Genomic DNA, 22,482 nt, shown 5'->3' with positions numbered 1-22,482 from the left:
CAAAGAGAGGGAAAGTGAGCCTCACCTGCTCATCACCTGTCTCTCAGCTGGGCAACACTATACTGTCTGTGAGGCTGTGTGTGTGTGTGTGTGTGTGTGTGTGTGTGTGTGCAGCACTGAGAGGTTGAATGTACAGACGATGGACAAACTGAAAAGTGAGAGGGGGAAGTGTTTGTTTGGCTTGTCCTAAAGGGGTGTGTGTGTCCTCTACAGGTATGTGAATGGGAAAACATACATGGAGGACGTGGCCGACGCTCTTGAAGAAGCCAAAGAGGAAATATTCATCACAGACTGGTGGTAAGTGTGTGTGTTTTTATGTGTTTCCTCAAGCTCGAGCACGCTAAGATGAGATTCTGCAGAACAACATTGATGTTCTGTGTGAGTGTTTCAGAGTTCAGTGAGTGCACTTTGCGGTCACCTCTTGGGAGGTTTTCTGGTCAAACAGATCAGTTACAGTCTGAGGCTCAGACTACTGTTATACTAGTACACCCAGAGACACACTTTTCAACACTACATGCAAAGGCAGTGTTTCCCCTACCATTGTTTTGGGGGGGGCGGCCCTCCCTGAAAGAATGATAAAATATATATGTTTAGGCTGTATACGGACGTGTGTTTTCACACACACACAAGCAAACACAGGGGATTCGCTTTTCGCTCGTTGCCTCAAAAGTTCAATTAATTTGAACTTTAGTCGCACAGCTTTGTTCCGGAGTTTACCAGAGCTGCTTCTGTCCTCTCTGTGGTGGTGTTTCAGTGAGGGCGGGGCTTAGCGGCTCCTCCACACAGATCAAAGACAGCGCGATAGCAAAAGCTAACGTCACCTAACTCACAGAAGTGAAACTACATCGACAGATGCAAGACGCCAGCTCATTGTAGATTTCATGGCTGTGTGGACGGAGTTGTACTGCAACAATGCATTCATTTTGAATTGTCCCCTATCAAATCCCATAGTATTATAATAGCCTGTTTAACATCCTACTGTTGCAGTAGTCTACATTTATTGTGAACTGTCCCCATAAATAATTGTACATGCATTTGAATATATACTGTATGTGCAATTTGTAACATTTTCTTATTGAACTGTTGAAATTTTAATCACCACCACATGAGTACTCTTTCAGATGACAAAAGGTGCTTCAATTGTAAAACACAGAATTCAGAAAACACATTTCAAAGGGCACCTCTCAATGGTTTCATCGCCCAGTATCTGAAGGTGGCATAACTGTAGCTCCATTAGGAGGTAGTAACTTCAGCGATTAAAAAGATTGAAGAGGAACGGAGAAGGTGACGAACCTAAACAGGCTAAAATTGGTGCGTCACGTTGATGACGACACCACGTGTACGTACCGTGGCTGCTCTGCGACAGTAGTAGTTTCAGGGGGGTCGACCACACAAAAAAATCCTAGTGAAAACACTGAAGTGTGTGTGTCTAAGTGATTTATGGGAGCTGTTGTATTGGAAGGAGTACTCTAGAGTACAAGGGTAGATATGCAAAAACAATACTCCAGTAGAATTAAACATTGTGCAATAAGAGTTTTACTTGTTCCTTTAAGTGTTGGCATTAAACTGTATTCAAAGAAAAGATTTGTCCTGTTTTAGGGGTTTTCATGCTTTCAGATTAATTGAGGAAGGAAGGACCGAAAGAAGAAGAATCTTAATACAATACATTTTTTTACCTTTTCCAGTCAGTCTGAACGTAATTACTGATTCAGGGTCCAAATCTTAACCACAACAATACATAAATACACACCCACACACACACATACATACATTTAAAAAACACCATAAAAAATCTTAATAAAGGCAACTAATTTCACAACAAGCAGATTATAAAAAACACTTTCCAATAGAGTGAAAAGAAAACTGCAAAAGGGCAGTGAGTTGAAACAAAGTAAATCACGAAACACTCTCAGATGAAAGAATGTTACAAAAATGAGGTCACTGATTCTTCTGACCTGATTTCCTCCGGCAGCTTGTTCAGCTCTAGTTTTTAGCCGCACCTCGGGAAAAGAGAAAAGACCTCTGCCAGAGGATCAGGCTACGTACTGGCTCGTATGGGACTAAGAGGTCAGATATATACTGTAGCACAGAAAGAGGCCATGAAGAGCCTTAAAAGTCTACAGCAAGTTCTCATTCCTCAATACTGATACTGGGGGCCGATGCAAAGAGGCTAAAACAGGCGTGATGCGATCACATCTCTTGATCTTGTTGGCAGCTGAGGAGCTGATTAATAGATTTTTGGTGAGGCAGGTGACGAGGGTGTTGCAGTAGTCTAGGCGTGAGGACATAAAGGTGTGTTAAACAGTCTCTGTGTCTTTTAAAATATAAAATAAATAAAAAGAAGTGTGCTGTTTGAGAAAAGAGAATGTGGGGAAGTAGAAAGGACATCGGTATTAAACATAATAGAAATAGAAAATACAGCGTATACTTGTGATGTCTTACAGTGTGCGTTGCTCCACAGGCTGAGCCCGGAGATCTTCCTGAAGAGGCCAGTTGTCGAGGGCAACCGCTGGCGCCTGGACTGCGTACTGAAACGCAAAGCGGTGAGCAGGAACGGTTTCTTCATAGGTCTGGGTTTTTTTAGGCTGAAATCACAAAGAGTGAAAGCACGGATAAAAGTCTGGCCAGTAAACACACATTCATGTTTTGTATTTCAGACAAAAGTCACATAGGAACATTAGTATGTACCTCTGATAATGCTATGCTAGCAGTTTACACCTGCTAAAAGTCTTTATGCTAAGCTAGGCTAAATGCACCACAGAGACAACCCTTACCTAACAAACTGAGATCAAATTGCCTTAAGAAAACGGGGAACCTCTCATAAACAAACTGCACCATCGTGCCTTTTAAATGTCCAGTGTGAAATATTTCAGAGGATCTATCGACAGAAATGCGATATTATATCCATAACTGTTTTCAGTGGAGTATAAAGACCTCACACAATGAACCGTTATGTTTTTATTAGCTTAGAATGAGACATTTCCTCTTACATTTCAAAATCACACATTGCATATACATATTTTGCATATTTTGGTTATAACATAGTGAACTAGATGCCTGCGTGTTGTTTGTACGCTCTGATAAAGCTAATCCAACACATCTTTGTAGTAGCGTCCATGTTGATTCCACATTTAGACTTAAGAGCACATGAACACACACTGAAATCAGAAGAACGACTTCACAACACAGGACATGGGACCATCCGAGGAGCGTGTGAATGCACTGTGAGCCACTGGTTGCAATTCGCTACCCTCACCACTAGATGTCACTAAAACGTACACACTGAACCTGTAAGAAGCAGCAGCCTGCTGGCGGATCAGCCAAATATTGGTTAAACCATCAGAACTTTATTTTTAAATTTATTTAAAATTCTGATGCAGGTCCTAAAGAGTCTAAAGATACCAGATCTATCAGGCTGTTGGAGAAATGTGTATGAAATGAAGCACATGATGTTTCCATTAGGGGAAACATCGCAGCCATAAAGACATTATCAGCCTTTGGTTTGAGTTTTCACTCACTGCTAACGTCACACACACTGAATGAAGAGCTGTGAGGCTGCCGATGTTAAAACCAATTACTCTCTCAAAGTCACAGGAACTTGAACTGATATTAAGCGTTTTGTTGTGTCCGCAGCAACAAGGCGTGCGCATCTTTGTGATGCTGTACAAAGAGGTGGAGTTGGCTTTGGGCATCAACTCCGGATACAGCAAGAGAACGCTGTTGCACCTTCACCCCAACATCAAGGTGAGTGTCCAATGTTATCTCCACAGGTTTCTCACACTCTACATGTTTCCTGTCTGAACTTCTTCTCTCCAAAGGTGATGCGTCACCCTGACCACGTCTCCTCAGCAGTCTACCTGTGGGCGCATCACGAGAAGATCATCGTCATCGACCAGTCGGTGGCCTTCGTTGGTGGGATTGACCTGGCGTACGGTCGCTGGGACGACGGGGAACACCGTCTGACGGACATTGGGAGTGTTACACGCGCACAGCTGGAGAAGGTCTCTTTCTCACCCACACACACACGGCTGAAGTGATTGACGTTAGTGTCACTTGATCATCGTCCAACATGTAGCGAACACAGGATACCTGCACCGTCGACCTGCCCTCTGCTTCTCTGTTTCCCTCTCTCACACACACACACTCTCTTCTCCTTTTCATTTTTCAGTTTCACCTCGATCAAGAACACGTTTAAGACTTTAATTATTTGCCAGGTCTCAAATATCATCATTCAGATTCCTTTACATTTTGAGGAAAGAAACGTCTTCTTAAATATCACTTTGCTGCTCCAAATCATGCATTTTCATTTTGCTGATTTTTCTAATTTTCAGATAAACTGAGGGATTAAATCCTCTTTCAAACAATTTAATTATCTATAATTTTAAAAAACAAAGCTTTAAACAAGGCAACGTTTCTTATTTCATAACAACTTTGTCGTAATTTCTCTCTGGCTTCAGTGTTGCTTTTGTGTGGACTTCCCGCAGCTACTAAAACTTGCTGATTATCGCTGCTTGTTTAAATCTTTGTCAGGCTGGAGTTGGCTCTTCCAGCATGGCTTCTCCGGCCAACGGCAGCAGCACCGTTTCCCATGACGACAAGAATGGCGTTTTTACAGTGGCGGACTCAGTGGACCAGCCAAAGCTGAAAAATTATGGCAGGGCGAAGAGGATGTTCAGCATCAGGAGACACCTGCAGAAACACGGGCTCGCTCATGCTAACAGCGACAGCGACCTGGAGAACGAAGAGAGTGAGTCGTTAATTCATTTAAAAAGTTGATTTTTTTTTTAACAAGCCATCTAAGTTATTACTAAGGATGGGGATCAGTATCCGGTTCTAAAGGGACCCGGTTCCAAAATTTCTCTAAACCCAAAAATCAATGTGTGTGAGCTTATCGATGTTGCTATGGAGACTAGCGGGTCCTATGATGTAACATTATGTCTCGAGCATCAAATCTGATTTAACTTGAAACGGGATGGTCAAGAAAACTAAACATTAATGTTGCTGCTCTAGAAACAACATTTAGATGTATTTAAATTCTTAAATTCTATTAATAATTGTAAAACAACCAGGCAGCTAATATTCACACTTCATTATTTGTTTATTTATCGCGAGTCACGTGTCATCTCAATATATAACAATGTAATCGCACATTGAATATTTTCCTCATACCGTGCAGGCCTACCTCATGCCCGTTGGGTCTGGGCTTACCAAATAACCGTCACCAAATAATAGTAAAGTATCGATAGTGGTATCGGGAAAGAATCGCATCGTTAAACAGTCTCAATAATGGCATCGATATCAATAAAAATTATCGATCCCCATCCCTAGTTATTACTTTTAGAATACAGTATCGTCCCGTAGCCCCAAGGTTTCCTCCCAGATCACAGGTGATTGTTTGAAACTCGGCAACTGCAGCTCGGGGTTAAGATGACGATGCAGAACCTGGTGATAAAGAGTTCATTATAGCGTACAGTTTTGTCAATTTGCTATTAAAAATAACTATGTCTGTCCCAGCCGTTCAAGGTGTTGATCTCAGTATAGGGCTGGAATGCAATAACAAAACCTTGAGGGTGAGTTTGCTTTGCAGCGCTGACTAGTTGGTGTTCATAGCTTCTCATCCAGCAGCGACAGCCCCGATCGCAGCTGCAGTCTCAGTGTCTGTGGCCGCTCTGTTTAGGTTGGTCCAACAGCGTCACCAGCCAACACATTCTGATCCCCAGCAGGCTGGCAGAGCTGAGGACTCCTGTCGGCCTGTGTCAGGCTGGTGAGTTAGTGGCTGCGGTTGTGTTGCGGTGTGCACGTCTTACACGCCGGTTTCCCAGTGTGCTTTGCTGTGGTTTTGAACTTGATTGAACTGCCTTTGGTTCTTTGTGTGAGTTTGAAGTTTTTTTTACCCTCTTATGATTCAAAGGCCGAATCAGAAAATGTGTGTGGTTTTTTTTTTTTTGTTGTTTTTTTTTTCCTTTTAATGTCTTTGATATCAACATGAGCAGGAATCCACAATTTTAATAAACCTCTAAGTGTCTTAAGTCTTTAAGTCTGGCAAAGATATTAAATATCTGCTGGTTCCAGCATCTTAAATGGACTTGCTGCTTTTCTCTGTGGGGTTTTGGGCTGTTGGCCAAACTAAACAGGAGGTTTGAAGATTTGATCACTTCGTTCTTTCAGAACTTGTGATTTGTTTGTTTGACATTTAGTGTAAAAGTAATCATCAGTGGTAGTCTTAGTGGACAGGGATTGAGGTGTGGAGACGTTTAGAGGTGACTCAAGAATCAATCAACCACGTCGTGGATTAAAACAGAGGGGAGACATGTATAATAACTGATTTGTAAGTGTATTGAGAAAGAAACCACAATTTGTGTGTAGAAGAAATGTAGAACAGCAGAAATGAGAAGCAGAGTAAAGCTTTAAATAACTTGAGCTGGACCAGTGTCCCACTAAACACACATAAAAAAACTGCCACATGTGGACTGTGCTTTTATTTTCCCTTTTTTAGAAAGGCAGGGCTCGGGTTTTGATTTAATGAGATACTGCAGCCTGTAATCACTTTCCTTTTTTTTTAAACAAACTCATATTCCTCTCCGGGCACACGTGTCATTTCTGCAGTAAAACAGATGCCGTAGGTTTTTATTAGCTGGAGGAGAGCTGCTGTTTGTTCGCCGGGCTCATCTCTGTTTATCCTGCTCACCTGATATATGGGAAGTGTCCGAGATGAACGTGAGGGCAAACGTTCCTGTTCTTTTCTTTTATTAATCTACAATCCAAGTACTTACATCTGAAGAGTACAGTGAATTTAAATGTAATTCAGGTAAGTAAGGTAATTAAAACAGTGTGAAAGGTGAGTTCAGCCTGCGTGTCTCTACAATAAACTACAGAACATGGCACCCAGTGCAGCCGTGAGGCTCGCTGATGGGTTTTAAATAGTTTCTGGACAACATTGGAGGTCTCTGGCTCAGAGTAAGAGGAGACATCAGGACTTGTTTTGGCCTTTTTGTTTTGCGATTGGTTGAATAAGAAGAATAGAGACTTATCCTTTCCTTGTCCATTGAAGAGAATAAAACTGCACCAGAAACATCTGAAGCAGTTAATGGTTGTCCTGAAGGTAAATGTCCCCAGCAGTGTGTGGCATTTTGCTCATGTGTTTTTAAAATGCTGCACGTATCGCTTTACGCTTTAGGCATTACAGCAAACACGGTTGTTGGACATACAGTTCACTATAGTTGCCGAGATCATCCATCCTGTAGTTGTATGTAAACGAATGTGTTTTCTCGCTATTCTTTTAACTATTACTTCAAAAATTTAACTATCATTAAAAGACATTAATGAGTCGACGACACTGAGAACTCTTGATAGTCCCACCTCAGCAGCAGGAACCTAAAACCTGGACTACGCTCCTGTAGTTCAAATGGAGGTTTCGTAGTTGGGTTCTTGAAAGGTTCCTGGAAAAGTTCCCGCAGTGACGACTTTACTTTAGAAGGTTTGTAGTGGTTTCATTGCGTTTTGATTAAAAATAATTCTCTATGTATGTGTTTTAGGAAGCGGCTCAGTGCGTAGTCTGCAAACGGGGGTCGGAGAGTTGTTTGGAAACACGCGGTTCTGGCACGGAAAAGACTACTGCAACTTCGTGCACAGGGACTGGATTCAACTGGACAAGCCATTCGACGGTCAGCGCGCTGTGAAGCTTTCCCAGAGAATCTACGCTGGTGCGAAACACTTGACTTTATTGAATCTTCCTGTTTCTGCTGTTTTTAGATTTCATAGACAGACACACAACTCCCAGGATGCCTTGGCACGACATCGCCTCAGTGGTTCATGGGAAAGCAGCTCGGGATGTGGCCAGACACTTCATCCAGCGGTGGAACTTCACCAAGGTCAGAGGTCAAGCTGCGGTTGTACTAGCATACTGAGTAAGGGATTAACGTCCCTGAACGTCCCTTTCTCCCCACAGAAAATGTTACTAATCAGCACTTCTCAATAAAAATTAGGGTCACTGTTGCTGCTTTCTGTTGCAGATTAAGACGTATTTAAATAAATAAAAATTTCCCTGGGATTATCGTCCACTGGACAGGGAATTGATTGAGTTAGATTTATGGGGATCACTTCACTAAATGCGTTGACGCTTGACATAAGCATTTGACACTTTGGTCTGAGGGAAGCTGAAACATGACTGGGTCCGTCTCCGCAGCTTCGGGCAGCTGCATGTGACCTCCGTTTAACTCCTTTCTTTCTCCTCCAGCTTGTGAAGCCGAAGTACGGTTCTCTGTCGTACCCGTGTCTGCTGCCCAAGTCTCACACCACCGCTGGAGAGCAGCAATACCAAGTCCCCAACTGCGTCCGCACCAAAGTGCAGGTTGGTCCTGAATGTTGCCTGTCTGCCAGTTTCCGCTGCACTCACCTGAACCACTTCAGGTGATGCCACAGTATTTATTTAATTTCCTCATAGTTAAAGTTTAGACATCTCTCCACAGTCATGCACCTCGTTCCGGCTGTGTTTCATTCCTGTAAGTTTTATTATGTAGTACGCTCACACAGGTTAGATGGGATAATTACGTGCACTTAAATATGTCGGTATACAAACTAAATCTGCTTCACTGAGTGTGCACAAAGGACATGGAGCTTTTCACGGCTGGAAAAAATAAAAACAGATTGGTGAGAAGGCTTTATTAAGATAAGTAGACAAAAGTTTTCCTCAGAAGCAGTTTGATTGATTTCGGCTTGTTCATCAATTTCTAAGAAGAAAAAGTAAATCTAGTACATACTGTATACATTTAGTATGTTGAATGGATTTGGGACAGTAAAGTATTTTCCTCCCCAGTGTTGAGATAAGTTGAGTACCGTCACAGAGTCACAGGGTCAAACACACACATTTAGTCCATGATGAAAGTAAACTGAACATTTGAACACATCCTCTTGGCAGAGTGCAAGTTAAAGCTTTTGTTTACGCAATCGTTTTCCTGCCGTCCCGCCCAAACTCTGACCCACGTCTCCCGTCTCTCAGATCCTTCGCTCAGCCTCTGACTGGTCCGCCGGCATCAAATACCACGAGGAGTCCATCCACAGCGCCTACGTCCACACTATCGAGAACAGCCAGCACTTCATCTACATAGAGGTGCGTATCTGAGGTACATCAGAGGCCAAAAGCAGCATGTCGACAACTCCGTTCAGTCTGTTTCACCACCGCCGTGGAAATACGCCCTTTCTTTCGGCTGAAAGGTTAAAAAGGTGTATCAGGACAGAGTTCTGGTCCAGCAGTTGAACCGCTGTGTGAAACCAGTGCAAAAGGTTTGTAAAACTGCATGTAACCAAAGCACAAACACAGACCGTGAAACTAACCGTAACAATGAGTTAACAGTAAAACAAATATTATTCCAACTCTGTTTAAGTGTTTTAAGTCTCTTCCCCTCTCTGATGATGCAACACTCTTCACTCCAGCTTTTTGAGAGAGCCGCTTTGTGCAGTGTGAATCTTTCCCGGTAAACACACAGAACGGGTGGGTACTTCGTGGAGGTTTCTCAGTAAACGTGTTCTGCCTGTTCAGGAATCTTGAAGTCTTGGCTTCCTGTGAGGGAGTGACTGGCTTTCATCCGAAACACTTGCCAACCCCTGCAGATATATTATCTTGCACTTTGTGACACTTTTGTTTTTTTTACTGCAAAGCTTTTTTACTGCAAAGCTTTTTACTGCAAAGTCACAGCTGTTTACGTGCACATATGTAACTTGTAGCCCCTCCAGTTTTAAAAATGTCAGTTTCCACACGACAGTAGTCCTCGTAGTGCTGTGAGGGAAAGCTGTGCACTCTCTTTCAATACCTTAAGACTCATTACTGACCTGCTGCATGTTTACAAAGATTGACAGCAACCAGGTTACTTCAGTGCAAGTCAAGTCTCGTGCAGGCTACGCGACTTGATAGAAATTATAAAGACAAAGAATCTGGGTGAAAGGATGGACTAGCACACGCAGGTAGCAGGGATTGTCTGAGCTACAGAGAGAGCTGGAGGGTTTTTGTACCAGGAGGAGCCGGCCGACTCGACATCCACATCCAGCCAATGAGAGCAAGCAGCTAATTTTTCACTGCAAAACACTTTTCACTCCGCTCCAGCTCTCTCTGTAGACAGTTAAACAAATGAAATATAAGGTGTTAATTAGTGAGTTTCAGAGATGCTGGTAGGTGGATGTTGTCCCTTTTAGACAGAACCAGGCTAGCTATGTCTAGTCTTTATGCTAAGATAAGTTTGGTATCAGTTTTCACATCTAACTCCCGGTGTTGTGCCGAATTCTGCCGAGAATTTCATGCACCTCGCAGCTGGTAACGCTAATTTGTGCTGAGAGAAGAGGTGAATGCAAACTCGGCAGGTAGCCTACAACATCTGTCCTGCCGATTTCTGCATCCACCTCTTAAGGTCCTTTTCAGACACTTTGCTTTGCTCAACGACTCTAAATGTTCATAAAATATACTTTGAATCATTTATTACCATTGATGAACCCCAAGAAGGATATTATAGCATGTATTTGCAGGTGCATGAATTCTGTGCATGAAAGCGAATAAGCAAATTTGCCAAAATGTTAAACTGTTCCTTGAATAGAGCTGAAGAAGTCTGCTTAGCTCCAAGATATTGAGTCTTGTTTCAGAGAACATTTCAATAGCGGACACTTTGTCTGAACTGTAAAATTTTTTCGTTTTTAGAAAAACAATTTGAAGAATTAATTTTAGACTTACATGTGAAACATATTTTCCTATTTCGCAGCAGATAAATCGGACTTGAGACCAGAACAAATGAGGGTTCTTGTTCATTTATAGGCGTGTGTTTTGTTTGTTTGTCTTTCAGAATCAGTTCTTCATCAGCTGTGCTGACAACAAACATGTTTTCAACAAGATAGGAGACGCTATTGCCAAGCGCATTATCAAAGCATATAGGTAACACACACACACAAACACACACACACACACACACTATACCAAATATAAAATTAAATGACTCACACTTTGTAAACGTTTGGCTGCTCTGTGTGTTTAGCCTTACCATCAAATGATTTACAAGAAAACATGCAGACACACACACACACATCGTCTTTGTGTATGTGCCCTCAGACTGATTATTATTATTATTTCTGAGAAACACACACAGTAAATGTTGATGGAGGGGATCCTGTTGCTCTGTGTATCTTCCAGATACCTAATATACCGATATCATACGTCGTGTTTGATTTGGCCTCCGTGAGGATTTATGTGAATACTTCTTTTATTTTAGGTTCTGTGTGTGTGTCGGGAATATCGGAGCTTATCAGAGCGCACACACATCCTGCGCAGAGCACAGGAAAACACACCAACACAAACTGGCACTTGCGCACATACCCGCCAGCTTTTATGAATGTTCTGTCTGTCTTGTTTCTCACAGTCTGGTTGGAAGCTGATTTGAAGGTAAACATTGTTAAGTGTTGAAACAAACGTCCTTGAGGGGAGTGTTTTTGAATGAAGACCAAACAGCGGCCATCACAGTTCAGTGCTGACGGTACTGAAGCAGGATCTGCTGCATGCTAATCTGCTAAAGCTAATTTCACTTCTACTTACGTATGACTTTGACAGTTAGTTGTAGTTTTTGGGGCTTGCTCATTTATACAAATGAAACACAAAAATGTCCCAAATGCCCCTACAGCACAATCAGCACAAAAAAAACTAAGCAGAAATACTTAAGTAAGTAATCAGAATCAGAAAGAGCTTTATTGCCAAGTAGTATTTTACACATAATGAGGAATTTGCTTTGGTGATAAGGTGCTGCACTCAGACAAACATAAATAAATGTAGAAATATATAAATAAGGAATAAACAAATGAAAGTTAATCAATAAAGATTGCAATTCAAGTTCAAATAAAACACACAGTCTATGATCTGTTACTAAAATCTGTATCTAGACTTGTCGTCCATGCAGAGGATGTGAAGTGTATTTTGTGAAATTTTGAGCACTTGTGCAACATCCTTCCCTCCACAACCACTCAGAGAGGCTCCAGAGTTTTAAATCCTTCTAAATAACTGTCTACTTTTAACAGTTTTAAAACCCAAGAGACAGGAAAAAGCATCTTGCAAATCACGAGGCTCCGAGGCGGACCCCAGCACAGAGCCAGCCCTGTTAGGCAGCTTGTTCGGCCTCTTGGTGTCAGGGGCTCTGATGCTGCTGCCCCAACAGATGGCTGCAAAGAAACAATGTGCTACATCTTGCTGCACGCTGTTAAACTTCCCAAACTTACCACGCACTTGAGGTATTTATGTTGTGTCATCTCCAGTTTATTTTGCTGTGTGTCCATCAGCTGGAGCCACTGAGGCCACTTTTAGACCCTCTGGACTCCGTTCCAGTGATTTGCAAGATGCTTTTCCTTGTCTCCTGTTAAAGTAGGCAGTTATTTAGAAGGTCATTATGATTTAATGCTCAGCTTGGACGAACTGAAGCATCCACCTCCCAAACTGCCTCATAAAACAGTCTTTAGAGAGGAAGGATCAGAGCCAGACTAACGAAACGCAGTGGTGCCGTCATCAGCAGCCATTTGTCATTAACAAGAAACTGCACGACGAAAATGTTTGAGGTCATTTAGAAACATGTAGTTTATCCACTAGAGAACATAGACTGTAAAAAGTTCTGCTCAGTACATATCATGGTTATAATTTTGTAAGGGATCCTTATTATCCTGCTCCACTTACTTGCAACTGAGAAATTGTAACTAGTCCCCTCTTCATGTCTGGACGTTATTCTCTTAAATTGTTGTGATAGTTAACTGTATTTTTGTCTCTTAGTAAGTACTCTTTCATTGAAATTATACGAAGGCCTACAGGAGATTATATCTATCCTTTCTCAGCTTCGTCTTCTGTTTCCCAAATGTCACTTTTCTGTCTCCAAAGATGTGACGAGACGAGGGCGTGTTTCTAAACAACTAAGTTTGTTTGCTCACAGCCGTCCTCAGGGATGTTTCAGGTTCGGTCGCTAGTGTTTGTGAACCAGCCTCAACAACACTGTTTGAACACAGTGTGTAAGTTATTTGTTCTTGTAATCTAAGTCATCATCCGTCCTCCATGCTGTGTTGGGCTGTTTTGGAGTACCACTTTAGCCGTTAGATAAATGTTTCACACATAAATCATGTCATTGTTTTAATAATGTGTCTTATTTTCTTTGTCTTTGTTTTTATTTGTTTTTTTGTAGGGAGGGAACGAGGTACCGGGTGTACGTGGTGACGCCTCTGCTGCCAGGCTTTGAAGGAGACATCACCACCGGAGGGGGCAGCGCCATCCAGGCCATCATGCACTTCAACTACAGGTGAGTGTGTGTGTGTCTGTGTGTTTTTGAGGCCGACATTTATTGTCTAGCCTGTATTTTGGAGTAAACCCTCCTCTGACACACAAAGGCCTGTGTTGTGAGGACTGTGGATCTGCTGCTCATCCACCTCTGTCCCTCCGTTCCCTGCAGGACCATGAACAGAGGAGACCACTCCATCATCTCCCAGCTCAGGAGAGAGAGTAAGTCCGAGGCGATGCCAGCTTTAACCTCCTGTGGGCGGCCCAGAGGAGATGGCACATTGGTTGTGTGTTTGCTGCTCTAGTATATATTCTAACTCCGTTTTTAAGCAAAAATCACCTCAAAGATCAACTTGTTTTTGCTGACCTCAGGTGGCTGCAATGACTTATAGGTTTACTCCAGGGTGTGTCAGTACACCGTGACATCACTGTCGAGCGTTGTTACACTTCACTGCTTTTCATCTTCGTGTTAAATTCCTACCACAGTAAATTACCATTACTACGACATTCAATACCTGATACTACAGCAATAGTTTATCTACAAGTGCTACCGTTTACTTTTACCATCATAGCAACACATTCTCATCCCAAATTGTTACATATGGACGCTGGTCAAGACCTCTTAGCTTTTTAACACCCTGGGTACCCTTTAGCGTTGTTTCATACATGTTGCGAAATTCATCCTCTGCACTTAACCCATCCCCCAAGGGAGCAGTGGGCAGCCGCTGTGCAGCGCCCGGAGACGAACTCCAGATCTTTACCAGCGTCTGTTCAATAACACTGACAGGAGAACCTAACATGTTGTGCTGGGCTACACGGTCAAGTTAGCAAGAATAAATATGTCCACTAACGTCCAGTTATCCATACTAAAAAATTAACCACATTTCTACACATTTTGTTTGATTGACATCTGTCAAAAGGAAATTGACTAAAAAACACAAGTGGTGTTATGAGAAGTATTGAATGTATTAAGAAATTAGGAGTGTTTGTGCTCAATAAAGCCGTCCTGCTGGATAAATAAAGGGTCCATATGTTCATCCACAGGGCGGGCAGATACAGTAGGGATCCTTTTAAGAAACATTTCATTTAGTCTGTCATTAAAGCTCAAGAGAAAAAAAACACAGCAGAACCAAACCACACATCTGCATTCTGGTTTGATGTATTTTTAGACATGCCTTTAATCACACTGCTCGTTTTTCATTCTATTAACGTCAAATCACATACCCAGTATTTCTTAAAGCATAGTTAGTTTGACTTCTTGCGTTCTGGGCTTTAGTACAAAATGAATATCAGCTCAGTCGTTAATCATGTTCTGGGATTGATCTCTTCCCGGATGTCTGTCTCTGACTGTCTGTTTCTTGTTTCCAGTGGGAGACCAGTGGATGAACTACATCTCCATCGCCGGTTTGAGGACTCATGCTGAGCTGGAGGGAAAGCTGGTCACCGAGCTCATCTACGTCCACAGCAAGATGCTCATCGCTGACGACAACACCGTCATAATCGGTAAATAGACGCTTCCATCATGCCAGACGTTCAGCTGATGTTGATACAGCAGCTTGACTTTCTTCATCAAGGTTAAAAGATGACAGATGTAATGAAATATTCCAGTGACACTAGACTGAACATGTATAATGGAGGAGGTGGAAACAGGAGCTGCAGAGAGAGACTGTTTGAGCCTGTATATTACAGCCTTTTTAGACCGGTCCACTTTAAATAAAGGAGTGTCTACTTTTCCATGATTGATTTTCTATTTCGCAAGACCTACAGAGGTGAAACACTCAGTTTAAAGGAAAGTCTGCTATTTCCTATTCCATTAATCATCTTGCGACCTTCAGAATTGTCTCCAAGAGTTTTGATGTGATTGTTTCACTTCCCTGTCTTCAAATGTGACATGAATGTGAAATGAGGTGTGATTTTTCTATTGAGATCAAATGAGGTGAAAAATGTGACCGGTAAAATATGTTTTTGTCCACACCCACCTGTACAGATACCTGTACAAGGCAGGGACAAAATAATAGAAACAATGTAAGATTACATAAAAACAAACAAAAAACATCCAAACTACACCTTCTAAAATGTACCTTAACACCTTAATTTAAAGTTTTTCGTTTATATTAAACAGAATTCTGCAGATGTTTTGGTTTGTCCAACATTAATATAAACTATTTTTACATACGAGTATATGTGGTTTATATTAAATTTTATTTTGCAGTCTCAACTCATTAACCAGTACTATAATGTCTTTCCAAATTTTCCTTCACAAAGGTGTGTTTTGTCTTTTTAAGACGAATGAACATGCAGTCTGAAATCAGGTGTTGCGGCGCCATCTGCTGGTGGTGATTTAACTTGTCTTGTCTGTGTTGCTGCAGGTTCTGCAAACATCAACGACCGGAGCATGCTGGGAAAGAGGGACAGCGAGGTGGCGGTGATCGTGGAGGACTCCGAGACGGTGACGGCGGTGATGGACGGGCAGGAGTACCAAGCTGGAAAATTCGCCCTGCAGCTCCGACTCGAGTGCTTCAAGTACAGAAACATCCTAAATCCCATTTATCAATATTTATATATGTAAATTTTTTATTTTCATGCAGCCGTGATGTTTTTATTTGAGTAATTTTTAGTAAGAATGCTTTTTATTTTGGTTGCATATTTATTTACATTTAAATCAAATGTCTTTAAATCATGATTTTTAATTTTAAACACAGTGGAGCTAAATATACACTGAACAAAATTATAAACGCAACACTTTTGTTTTTGCCCCCATTCATCATGAGCTGAACACAAAGAGTGGCCTTTTATTGTGGCCAGCCTAAGGCCTTTTATTGTGGCCAGCCTAAGGCACACCTGTGCGATACCCATGCTCTCTGATCAGCATCTTGAGATGCCACACCTGTGAGGTGGATGGATTATCTCGGCAAAGGAGAAGTGCTCACTAACACAGATTTTTACAGATTTGTGAACAATATTTGAGAGAAATAGGCCTTTTGTGTACATGACTAGAGAAAGTCTTACATCTTTCAGTTCAGCTCATGATGAATGGAGGTAAAAACTAAAGTGTTGCGTTTATAATTTTGCTCAGTGTGAATCTAATTTTACCAAGCAAGTCAAGTGATGCATTTTAGCGGTAATAAAACTATCAGGGCCACAGAAATTGTGCCTCTGTGTCACTTTTTTGTGAGGTCATAGTTGGTTTTACCACTTTTTAAATGAAAAGACACCTCTTCTCTTGTGGTTGTTACATAAATTGAGGTAACCTTTAGATAACAGTGTACGTTTCATCGTGTTTTTAGCTTTGTGGAGCCTTTCGTGTCTCTCACCAGCCTCCTGCTTTCTGATCCTCTCTCAGGACCATTTTGGGCGCTCACACAGATCCCTCCATCGACGTGTCGGATCCCATCAGCGACCAGTTCTACAAGGACGTCTGGATGTCCACCTGCGCTCGCAACGCCACCATTTACCAGAAGGTGAGTCTGATATTACGTCTCATACACAGTTTGCAAAACAAAGGCTGATTCTTCTTCTGTTGTCGTGGCTGGATTTAAGGGTTCTGCCCAGTTTTACATCAGGCTTTTATTAGTTTTATTATTATAAAAAAAAAACATTATTTCGTGCCACAACTATCAAATCATGAAACATCAATAGTGTTTAAAATGAGGCAAAATGTGTTGATGTTTGTTGGTATTGTGAAAGATTTTGTTCCAGTAACTAGTCATCTTTATTGGCCAAGAGCAATAAAAGAATAAAACTGATTATGTGCAGCAAACGGAAATAATTTAATACAATGTTGTGCCATTTATTACTCCTGCCAGGCAAATAGCAGAGCGGAAATGACATTAATTGTAGTTCAATATAATATGTAAAGTAGTTCAAAAACCAAGAAATCCAAACACTAGATGTTTCCAGATTCTTTATTGGGACTTTTGGTGTCTTCTCTGTTTTAGATAATTGTAAGTTGAATATCTTTGGGTTTCAAACTGTCATTTTGAAGATGTTAACTTTCGGTACGGACAGATGAATCAATAATGAAAACAGACCTGGGCGGTACTGAGGTCTGGACCGCAGCTTCGATTAGCTGTCCGTCACTGAGAATGACTCATTGTAAACTCTACAGTACTTGTTCAGTGACGCATGAACAATAGTGACACGGATGGAAACTCAAAGCAGGTTTAACATTTGTACGTTGTGATCAAGAGAATTGGAAAAAACAATTGTGATTATGTTATTGAAACTGGGAACTAGTTCTCGATACCAAACCCTGGTCCCCTCTCTGACTTGTCCCCCCCTCTTTTCTTCAGGTTTTCCGTTGTCTGCCGTCCAGCGATGTCCGTAACATCCTGGAGCTGGAGGGCTACCTGGCCAAGTTGGGCCTGGACAAGGAGGACCCGGCCCGGGCTCGCGAGGAGCTGAAGAAAATCCGCGGCTTCGTGGTCCAGTTTCCTCTTCAGTTCCTGGCCGATCAGAACCTGCTTCCTCCCATCGGCTCCAAGGAGGCCATGGTGCCCATGGAGGTCTGGACCTGAGACAGAGGGACTCCCCTGTGCATTCATGTGTTCATGCACAGCATATGGAGGGCGTACAGGTGGATAAAACCCACTCTGGTGTCATTTTGGAAGTCCTGTTGGCTGAAAACTGGCTGCACAGCCTTTTTAAAATCATGGCAAAAAAATCCGGTACTGTGGTTTTTTGTTTGTTTATTTGTTTTTTTAATTCCTTTAAATTATTTTTAAAGGTAACAAAAACAACAAACAGTAGTATCTGATAATATCTATTGTAGGACTTGTAGTCACTAAAAAGGTTTTTACTTTAGCTGTGTACTAAAGTGGTTCTCAACCCCTGGTCAGTGGACCTGTACTGGCCTATCAAACATTTGGTGCGGGGCTGCGAGGATACACTGTGATAATGGCCACAAAAAAGGAATAATAATTACAACTGGAGTGTTTCTGCAGTGAAAACCTCTGAACTTCCCTCATCAGTCGCCGACACGCTCACTGCTTCATCATACTGGTCTGAAATAAATAAACAAGAACTCTAGAGAGCGGAGTTCCTTTGGAGCAGGCAGGAGAGAACAAATGTTTGGTTATAATATGCAAATGTGTGACCTATTTATAGCCTCACTTTTATTTTGGTCGCAACATAAAAATGGTCCACAGTGCAAAAGCAGTTGGCAACCCCTGATTCTTAAAGGAAAACTAAAATTGGAGCACGACCGTTGGCTCTTTCAGTTATAATAATGTTGTAGTTACCAACTTTGTTGATCTGGGCATCAAACACAAGCAAGATGATGACAAACCTCAGAATTAAACCAAAAAAACAAACTTTTACCCAGAATATCAGACACATATTGCAGTACAACTTTGACCTTCTGTACTTACTGAAGCTGTGCACTCACTTTCAGTTTGACTTCAGTTTTCTTTTCCTGTTGCACCTATTTTTCAAGCAGGTTTGTAGCCACAAACCAAGGGTTCAACCCAAAGGGACCAATATTAATAAACAGTAGTTTTCCATTAACATAATTTTTGAGGTCACAGCTGCTAATCCTAGGGAAAATTGGGTTTAGCTGCAGCCTGAGAGGAAGCTCATCCTGTAAGACTGAAACCAGAGCTGAAAACGTTCTCATTATTTAGGAGCAGAGAATAAGAGACGGTTTAATGTTTCCTGACTGAATTAGCAGCCAAAATGACTTCCAAAATGGCATCAGCTGCCTCTGTACCAGCAGCAGTGCCACTGAATGCACATGAAAGACATTACACGCGCTTAAATATCACAGACACAGTGTCTTTGGTTTAACATGGACTCTCGGAAGTGAGATGTACAAAACAAACATGAAGAGAAGCCGACGGCGCGTTGAACTCTTCAGTGCCTGACAACTCGGGCCTCGTGTTTACAAGGAATAAAAGGAAGTGATCAACTCTGAGTTCTGACACGCCTCCTCCTGGCCTCTCGCCACCAAACTATTACTCTGTTATCGCCTCTTTTCAAACGGCTTGCTTCTTCATTTAGTAACAACACTATGCAACGTTCAGGGCCGGCGAACGCAGCTCTGACTCTTCTGTGTTGAGAGAGGACGGTTTTGTAAAGACACTAAAGGACACTTTAATGAAGACAGCAGGGGATGAAGAGGAGGGGATGAAGAGCTGGATGGCGTTTTCTAAAAACTGTGTCTCATATCTCTGAAACCCTGCTTTCAATATTTATGTCAAACAGGAACTCACAAGTGCCAAAGATGACGGGCGTTAGCCTGATGTTAAAAGAGTACATACATTCATTCACATTCCTCATACTGTGGATTCTACATTAAGCCTTAAGTGACCTGTTTTTATGCTCCGACATCGTCTTTGTAGTTCCTTTCGGTAACACTTTATTTCACAGGATTTCCTAATCATTTCCTGGGATGTTTTCTGGAGGAAAAAAAATACTATAATTTGGTATTAATTACAGTAAATATTAGTTTGTTAGCCATTTATTGTGGGAAACTTATTTTAATAGTTTGCCTGTAGACAAAAAACAGTCTAGTTAGTAGTTATTCAGGATAAATAACTGATATTGTGTACAAGTAATTATTCTTCCCAGGAAACTGCCAAGAAATTAGGGACTCGAATAAAGCCTTACTGTTGTTGTTATTTTAACTACATAACCCACAGATTCATGCATGATAAGTCTATTACAATGCTGCGTTTCATTCACTGTCAGAAGGTGGAAATTCTTAACCAACATCCAACTTTATATAAGCAGGCAATATAATGCGTGTTGGACAAAATTTAAGGTTGTACGTGCACATTTTATTACACCTTTAGCTCCTGAATGTTTAACTAGGGGCAACAGAACAAACTGCAAGCTTCACATAAGTTGTTGAATGTGTTTGTAAACTGTTTGCACATCAAGCAGATTCATGTGGAGACGTGTTCGTGTCCGTCTGATGCGTGTAAGTCCAATATTCTCTGGCTTTTAGCTCTGGTTTTGGTCTCCACCACCTCCTGAGGGAAATATCTGGCCCATAGATGCTAAATACTTGCTGATGAGCAGGTAGTGCACAGCAGGTTTAACAGCTCTCAAAACAGCTGCTTGCTACATCTGGAAACAACGCTGATGAAAGCACTGAGACTGGGCCAAAGCTAGGAGCTATAAGATGCTTAAAAAGCTCAGTAGTGCTGCAGAGTTTGTGATAATTCTCTGTGGGATAATCACTTTGAGCAGCACCTTTCATATTACATTTGGTTTATTGGCTATCGTTTTCAAAAATGGAGAATATATAGTGGACTTCGATTCGCAAGATGAGTGCTAATGTCGCTCTGTATCTGCTAGATGAGTAAATAAGCATATCAACGCAAAAGATGATGAAACATCACATTTGTGTTTCCTGTTGGTTTCTATTGGCCGGTTTAAGATACTGAGGAGTGCAGCTTTAAGATTTTGTCGTGCTAAAGTATACCAGTTACTGAATCGTTAGAAGCCGTGCTCTGTGTAGCCTTCATGTTGTAAACTCCATTGATTTCCAACTTTCCAACATTTCTGGAACGCAGCATCAATGTTCCTCAGTGTCTTCCTCGTTCGACTGTAAGTGAACTGCATGATGCTGTTTTTGTGCTATAAATGTTACCGAGAGGGGAAAAAAAACAAGACCGAAGGCGTAGCTGACCGCATGACAGCAGCTCGTTGCCATTAAACCTTACAGATGAAAAGCATGAAACGTGCACGCTGAAGGGTCGCCTTTAAAGCCATCGACGTTATTGATGCTAAACAGTGTGCCTGTCTGCACGTTGTGGGTCTGCACCTGAAATGTCTCTCTGTTGCTGTTATTTATGGAAGATGGGATCTTTACATGTGCTCTTCTTTTCATTCTTTCTCTCTACCTCCCTGTGTTTCTACCTCCTGCTCCAGTGCATGTTTGTGATGAATTCAGATTTAGACAAAAAGAAAAAAATCAGGATGCAGCTTCCCCCAGATTTAACCAGGTGAAGTACTGTAGTCTGAAAAGGTAAATAAAACATTGTAGTGAGCTCTTACGTGCAATCCCAGCCTGTTTACATCTAAAAATAAATAAATAAATACAACTATAAAGAGATTTTAAAAAACTGAAGTCTCCTTAGAGAGAGATGAGTTCATCAGCAAAGAAGTCGATTTGGGTGGAAATGGTTTGAAAATATCTTCCATGAAACCAGAATAACTGACTGTAAACCAAACGTGGATACAGATATTGTTTCAAAGCTACTGTTTCTAGTGGGAACAGACATGCAGTGCACATGGATTCATTCCAGGTGTAAATGAGCCTTCAAACCTTCCAACGGTGGCCTCATTGTTCCTCTCACCTGTCCTGTCTTTTCGCTGTCTGGCTTCAGTCACACGTGTCTCTATGAAAATGCACTATTTGCACAGACTGTTGTTTTCTTGTGGCGACCCCTTAAATGATCTGCAGTACCACGTCATGTGTCGCTTTGTGAAATGATGGACTAAATAAATTATGTATTGATATGGCATTAAAAACGATCTTCATGACTTTACCTTCAGCTTTTCACTCAGAACGTCTCATTTATATCTGACAAAGAGTTAATCAGGACTTTTGCAGACATTAAATATCTTTATGGTTATGTCAGCGTAATAATAAGAATTATCATTAATGTGATACACCTTATGAATAGAATACATATGATTTGATATCAGCACGCTGTGTCTTTCAGTATTTTGTTTCAGCAGCATAATCCAAAGCACAGTTTTAGGCAGTATTTTTAGACCCAGTATTTTTTAATGTGACTTATTTTAGGCTAACCAAATCAATTATTAAGTATTTCACCACCAGAAGAGAAGAGGGCTTTGCAACAGCGTTTAGACCTTCTTGTTGGAAAATAAAAAGGCAACACTTTATTTTACAGGGCCGTAATTTCCTGTAATCAAAATGATGTAATCTGGAATTGAATAGTGAGAAATCAGAGGCTTTAATTTAGGAAATTAGAAATTAGTTTGTTGAGTTTATAAGCAGAGGATGAAGAAAGTTATAAAGAAAAACTTATAAAGATCATAAAATAATTAATAAATGTACAGACTTACAAAGTTAAATCATTCCTCCTTATATTTAGGGTTTTTAAGTTTAAACATTCAGCTCATTCACACAGTCTCTATTTTTAATCAGATGGGCGATTGTGCTGCTTTTGGTTGATTTTTATTCATGGTAATTTCCAGTTCCAGATACAGAAACACAAACAGAATCAAAA

The 22,482-nt window shown here is 41.3% G+C and overlaps 1 protein-coding gene and 1 pseudogene across 3 annotated transcripts in view; both read left to right on the top strand.

Moving 5' to 3' along the window:
• pld1b (phospholipase D1b) overlaps nucleotides 1-21,774 on the top strand; it is a 45,950-nt gene extending 24,176 nt beyond the window's left edge. For all 3 annotated transcript variants that reach the window (XM_038710096.1, XM_038710088.1, XM_038710104.1), the window contains exons 11-26: nucleotides 214-297; nucleotides 2,462-2,543; nucleotides 3,634-3,744; nucleotides 3,819-4,001; nucleotides 4,531-4,747; nucleotides 7,536-7,664; nucleotides 7,753-7,871; nucleotides 8,237-8,350; nucleotides 8,999-9,109; nucleotides 10,827-10,915; nucleotides 13,188-13,301; nucleotides 13,452-13,501; nucleotides 14,648-14,782; nucleotides 15,649-15,802; nucleotides 16,623-16,740; nucleotides 17,572-21,774. In XM_038710096.1, the coding sequence (XP_038566024.1) occupies nucleotides 214-297; nucleotides 2,462-2,543; nucleotides 3,634-3,744; nucleotides 3,819-4,001; nucleotides 4,531-4,747; nucleotides 7,536-7,664; nucleotides 7,753-7,871; nucleotides 8,237-8,350; nucleotides 8,999-9,109; nucleotides 10,827-10,915; nucleotides 13,188-13,301; nucleotides 13,452-13,501; nucleotides 14,648-14,782; nucleotides 15,649-15,802; nucleotides 16,623-16,740; nucleotides 17,572-17,796 (2,035 nt within the window). In that variant the 3' untranslated portion in view covers nucleotides 17,797-21,774. The remainder of the gene's footprint in view (nucleotides 1-213; nucleotides 298-2,461; nucleotides 2,544-3,633; nucleotides 3,745-3,818; nucleotides 4,002-4,530; nucleotides 4,748-7,535; nucleotides 7,665-7,752; nucleotides 7,872-8,236; nucleotides 8,351-8,998; nucleotides 9,110-10,826; nucleotides 10,916-13,187; nucleotides 13,302-13,451; nucleotides 13,502-14,647; nucleotides 14,783-15,648; nucleotides 15,803-16,622; nucleotides 16,741-17,571) is intronic.
• The window catches only part of LOC119896614, an 858,889-nt pseudogene that overhangs the window by 461,300 nt on the left and 375,107 nt on the right, over nucleotides 1-22,482 (top strand).

Source organism: Micropterus salmoides, unplaced genomic scaffold (genome assembly GCF_014851395.1).
Source record: "Micropterus salmoides isolate LMB-PRFRI ecotype aquatic unplaced genomic scaffold, ASM1485139v1 Ms_hic_scaffold_1, whole genome shotgun sequence".
NCBI classification, from domain to species: Eukaryota; Metazoa; Chordata; class Actinopteri; order Centrarchiformes; family Centrarchidae; genus Micropterus; species Micropterus salmoides.
The sequence above is the reverse complement of the archived record's forward strand: the minus strand, read 5'-3'. Positions and strand labels throughout refer to the sequence as shown.